The sequence below is a fragment of the Bombus fervidus genome, chromosome 15 (genome assembly GCF_041682495.2).
Source record: "Bombus fervidus isolate BK054 chromosome 15, iyBomFerv1, whole genome shotgun sequence".
NCBI classification, from domain to species: Eukaryota; Metazoa; Arthropoda; class Insecta; order Hymenoptera; family Apidae; genus Bombus; species Bombus fervidus.
The window spans coordinates 4,513,479-4,519,478 of NC_091531.1; the positions used below are offsets into that span (position 1 = coordinate 4,513,479).

The window sequence follows — 6,000 nt, forward strand, 5'->3', positions numbered from 1 at the left end:
GCCCGATCCCATTAGAGTCTCGGCACGCTGCGCTGCTTCCCCGTGACCCTTCGGTCGCACCGAGCCACCAGCGTATCCTTCGCCACTAGAGCTCTAGCCCTTTCGTTACGGTGGTTTCTGCTCGCCAACACTCTGCCATCGCGCGTGCGTATATGCGGCACATTCCACGTGCTGTTACATTCGACGAGCGTTCAACGTTATCGGCCGACCATAGCCAACTATAGCGACGTTAGCAACTTGCTACATAGCGAACGTGAGAAGTGACTATAGCATTCGGTGACCATAGCCGCAGTTGGCAACAAAAGGATTAGACGAAAGTTACGGTTGGTCGATCTGCCTCTGAACTGTTCTTAACGCGTAGAGAAAACCGAGTTGCGCGTTTGCGAAGTTTGACGTTGTTGCACGCAGCTGGGAATATTCGCCACTTCCTATATGAACTGCTAATCCGCTAATTGCAAACAGCAGTGTTTCCCTGGCGAGACTCGCATGGGAATTGGCGGGTAGTGACCGGCACGCGAATCTCTTAATTACGAGTTGAAGAACGATTGATCGTGCCCGCTCCCTTCTCTCTCCTTGTCTACGCGTATCAGAGGGCTGATTTATTTCCATTTCATGTCACTTGCACATCGGTTGCCCTGGTTGGTGAGAAGCCGCGTTAGATTAAAGCCGATCGACTCAACGAATTGTTGGCTACGACTCTTGCAGGTGAATCGGCCGCTGACGATGAAGAAGGAGGGCATTCAGACGAGGAACAGGAAGCTGTCGTCGAAGAGCAAGAAGAAGAAGGCCGGCGGCTGCCTGGGACTTGGCGGCGTCATGGGCGATATGATCAAGGCCAGTGGTCACCTCGATCTCGACAACAAGCCCTTCCATTCTGGCTTCGGCTCGCCCATGAGTAAGTACTGAACGCTCTATTCTTAAACTCTCCGGCAGATTTTCTTTACCTTGTCCACGCGATGCTTCCAATTTCATCGGTGAATTTTAGTTTTGCCGGTTCTCTAATCTTCCGCCTCTTGGCCGACTACTTTCCCAATTTCTTCTTCTCATTCCGAATGCGCGTTTGTCCCCATACTTGGCAATTATTACTTTACAAATTCACGTTAATCGTAGACAAATCCATTGGGTTGTCCAAAATGTTTCTTCCCTTTTATTAGGAAATAATAGATGCGCAACGTTTCTTGTTTCCTATTGCTTTATTGAATTACGTACGATCCATTTTGACAGCGTTTGGCTCATTAGGTTTCATGTTTGCATAAATTTACATTGTTGTATGAGGCGTGTTTGTAAAGGAAAGACACTTTTGAGACAACCTGATACAATTTAACCATCGACATACTTATGTATGATCAACTTTGTTCTATTTAAAATACAGACCACAACATTTGGCTCATTAGGTTTCAAGTTTGCATAAAGTTAGATTGTTGTATGAGGCGTGTTTGTAAAGGAAAGACACTTTTGAGGCAACCTGATACGATTTAACCGTCGACAAACTTATGTATAATCCACTTTATTCTATTTAAAATACAGACCACAACGTTTGGCTGATTAGATTTCATGTTTGCACAAATTTACATTGTTGTATGAGGCGTGTTTGTAAAGGAAAAACACTTTTGAGACAACCTGATACGATTTAACCATCGACATACTTATGTATGATCAACTTTGTTCTATTTAAAATACAGACCACAACATTTGGCTCATTAGGTTTCAAGTTTGCATAAAGTTACATTGTTGTATGAGACGTGTTTGTAAAGGAAAGACACTTTTGAGACAACCTGATACAATTTAACCATCGACATACTTATGTATGATCAACTTTCTTCTATTTAAAGATAAAGACCACAACGTTTGGCTCATTAGGTTTCAAGTTTGCATAAAGTTACATTGTTGTATGAGGCGTGTTTGTAAAGGGAAGATACTTTTGAGACAACCTGATACGATTTAACCATCGACATACTTATGTATGATCAACTTTGTTCTATTTAAAGATAAAAACCACAACGTTTGGCTCATTAGGTTTCAAGTTTGCATAAAGTTACATTATTGTATGAGGCGTGTTTGTAAAGGGAAGATACTTTTGAGACAACCTGATACAACTTGATAAACTTAGTTCTAATGACTCGGTCGAGAGTTCTCGTAGCTTTAACTTGCCGCAAGCTATCGTACTATAATAATGAACTATGGTTTCTGTATTTTGATTGTACATTTATAATTCGTGTAGCTCGCACCGGATCCGGTTGGCGGCCGGATACCACGATATTTAAATCGACTGCTTTCTCAATTAACACCACTACAGGCTACCAAACCCGTCAAAATAACGGGTTCTCCCAATTTTCCATTTTTACAATTACCGAAAACATGCCGATATTTTTAGTTCGTATTGATTTTTTATTTAGACAAAGACAGACAAAGACATAATTACATAGATTTATTTGCTTTAATTAATTGCACTCGAAGTGTGCTATCTTACTTATAACTATGACTATAACGCTAACTTTATGAGACGCGGTCAAACGACTGGTTTCAAAGTTTCATTGAAAATTCTGCACTCGTCGTTGTTTCCTTTGCTCGTCTAACTTTATGTAAATCCTCCTATTATCCGATTAATCAATTTCTCAATTTTTCTTAACAGAAGAATCTACATAAATAAAGTTGGACGAACAAAAGAAATAACGCGAACGAACCTACAATCTTAAATTGAATTCTGAAACCGGTCGTTTCACTGAACCTGGTTCCTGTCAAATTGTCCCATCGACGAATATTTTCTCGTAAAATCTCGACACTCGAATGAGCCAACCGCCTACGCACATCGCTGACTGTTAACACTTTCGCTACCCGCGAAACATTGAATTTCATAGGAGCAGGAAATACGAGACGAAAATGATTTCTGATTGCAGGCACGTCGCAACATCATCACACGATGCATCCAGCGATGCAACACTACATGTACCACACGGGGGTGGGAGTGGCAGGTGGTCTTCACCAAGGGTTTGCGCCCCCGGCGCCTCCACCGATCCATCCCCACTCGCATTCACACTCCCATTCCCATCACATGACGAGTCTTCAGGGTCTCCAGCTAGCCGCCACGACGAACGCGATGGTGAGTCCTCCATTGACCACGTTTCCGCCCTTCTAGCTGCCCTGCTTATTGCCACATAGTGGAATTAAAGTAGACGGAGAGAGCGGTGGTTGGATGGAAAAGCCACATGGATGTTCTGTTTGTCTGGTTTCAGACCGGTTGGCGATCGGAGTACACATGAATCGCGAGTGATCAGCAGCTCAGGACGCAGCCCACCACTCTAATCTCGTTCTAACGTGATCGCGAGCTCGAGCTCTCCTCTCTTTCTCTCTCCGCGAACGATACCGAGAGACGTTCGAGAGGCGCACACGGACGGAAAAAAAGAGAACGACGCGAACGAAAAAAGAAAAAAAAAGAAAAAAAGAGAAATTAACGCACGAGTCGCGATCCATTTAGAATAGTGCGTTGCCCCCTTTCTTCTTTTTTTTTCTCCCTTTCTCCCTTCTTTCTTTTCGTTTCTCTCTCTGTGTCATCTCGCATCTGTCCCCTTTCGTTTCGCGGTCTCGCGTCGCTGTAAATATGTAAAGTTTCGCACAAAAGGTAGGGCCGTCGAGCCCGGGCCCCAAGTACAAACAAAGTCAGCTATAACTTGTATCTGAGTCTAATTAGACGTGCTCTGTACATAGACGACGCTATATCTTAAACCAAGAGTTTCTATTACGTGCGTGGCGTGAGAAACGGGGGTGAACGCAAGCCACCCCTCCTCCTTTGTCGTGTAATCGATCGTCCCTCCGAGGAGGCTTCGAAGACGATTCTTACAGGGTGAACCAGCGGAAAAAATTATTTATTCGAGACGTTCGAAGGTGTTCAATTGTTTTCGAAAGGGTATGAAACCCTCGGGAATCGGAGTCGGTCTTCGGAGGCCGGTGTGAGTAATATTAGATATTAAGCGTGTATCCGTGAGAGAAATCGTGCAATTTTCAAAGTCTTTTTATTAAATGAGAATCCCGCGTGGGGACCATTGGACGCCGATTTTCTTCCCTCGCTTCTCTACGTTTCTACCTTTCCATTCTCAGCGCCGTTCTGCCTTTTCCACGTCGTAGGTCGTATTCATCCGTGCTACTGCTCCTAAGTGTCCGGACAAGTCGTGACGACAGCACGCAAATTTTACCAGAGTATACAAATTAGTGCGAAGTTAATTATCAGAAGCAGCCATCACCGATCTGCCAGCATTTTTAAATGAATTTGTAAAAGTACATTAACCTCTTGGGTTCGACGCGCCACTATAGTGGCTTTCGCGGGTGTGTTACATTACGACGCGCCACCATAGTAGCTTTCGTGGAAGTTCTACATTACGAAGCGCCACCATAGTGGCTTTCGCGGATGTTCTACATTACGAAGCGCCACCATAGTGGCTTTCGCGGATATAGTGGCTTTCGCGGATGTTCTACATTACGAAGCGCCACCATAGTGGCTTTCGCGGATGTTCTACATTACGAAGCGCCACTATAGTGGCTTTCGCGGAAGTTCTATATTACGAAGCGCCACTATAGTGGCTTTCGCGGATGTTCTATATTACGAAGTGCCACTATAGTAGCTTTCGCGGATATAGTGGCTTTCGCGGATATAGTGGCTTTCGCGGATATAGTGGCTTTCGCGGATGTTCTACATTACGAAGCGCCACTATAGTGGCTTTCGCAGATATAGTGGCTTTCGCGGATGTTCTACATTACGAAGCGCCACTATAGTGGCTTTCGCGGATGTTCTACATTACGAAGCGCCACTATAGTGGCTTTCGCGGATATAGTGGCTTTCGCGGATGTTCTACATTACGAAGCGCCACTATAGTGGCTTTCGCGGATATAGTGGCTTTCGCGGATGTTCTACATTACGAAGCGCCACTATAGTGGCTTTCGCGGATGTTCTACATTATGAAGCGCCACTATAGTGGCTTTCGCGGATATAGTGGCTTTCGCGGATTTTCTACATTACGACGCGCCACTATAGTGGCTTTCGTAGAAGTTCTACATTACGAAGCACCATTATAGTGGCTTTCACGGATATCTTACATTACGACGCGCCACCATAGTGGCTTAGTCTACTGACTAATTCGTTCACCATTTGAATTGAATAATTTATTCAATTTGTTTTGCTTCACACTTTTTCACCCTCGCAATGTTTTTTGACAGTGTTAACAATATATAATTTGTTTTTGATACGCCAGTGTCAGGTATCAATTTTTGCTTCTCGTTCAAATAAATATACCATTGTTAGACGCTGTTTTTAACATGTTGATCTGTATCCTTATAATTCTGCAGAATCTTCAATCTGAAAGTTCGAAATAGAAAACGAAAAACAATTTGAAAAACACCATCGCGCTATGAGTGTGAAAATTCTGACGCGGTTCTATGTGTTGTACCATGCTTTAACTTATATCATACTCAATTGTATTATTAATTTTATTAACATTAGGTTTACGGACGTTTCTTATGTACCTATCTCTACGAGGACCCGTCAAATTGACGAGTAAATAGCGCATTTTCTTGAAAAAATCAATTTATTCAAATTAAGTTTGAATGGAACAATATTAGGCTTCACGTTTAAACAAATTATTAATAAGTAAAAAGTCTTTTCCTTTTAAACTATCACGGAAATGATAACAATAATATTAACGCTATAGGCTAATCATATTTATCGAGCACAGTTTTTACAAATATATTAAATTTTGTTTGTGCATTTTCCGCATATCACCTTCTTGCAATATACACAACAATTATTGCTTCTGTTCCTTTTTTTTGCAGTAGCCCACCTGCAACTTTTTCGCACTTCTGACGTTGAAAGTGACAGAAACAAAGCGTCTGATCTTAAAATATGAACTCCTTTCTCGATATTTTCGATCCGCTGCGCTCTTTACATAATATCCACGCGTTTATCGCTGTCAAATCTAAAATATTGAAAATAGCTTGAAGGAGCCATCGCAA

At 42.7% G+C, this 6,000-nt stretch overlaps 1 protein-coding gene across 4 annotated transcripts in view; it reads left to right on the forward strand.

The window, feature by feature from the left end:
* LOC139995038 (uncharacterized) overlaps positions 1-5,138 on the forward strand; it is a 90,503-nt gene extending 85,365 nt beyond the window's left edge. For 3 of the 4 annotated variants that reach the window (XM_072018159.1, XM_072018157.1, XM_072018158.1), the window contains exons 6-9: positions 706-895; positions 2,898-3,100; positions 3,234-4,357; positions 5,117-5,138. In XM_072018159.1, coding sequence (XP_071874260.1) covers positions 706-895; positions 2,898-3,100; positions 3,234-3,260 — 420 coding nt within the window. In that variant the 3' untranslated portion in view covers positions 3,261-4,357; positions 5,117-5,138. The remainder of the gene's footprint in view (positions 1-705; positions 896-2,897; positions 3,101-3,233; positions 4,358-5,116) is intronic. The other variant, XM_072018160.1, reaches the window with a different exon arrangement.
* Positions 5,139-6,000: the final 862 nt, after the last annotated feature.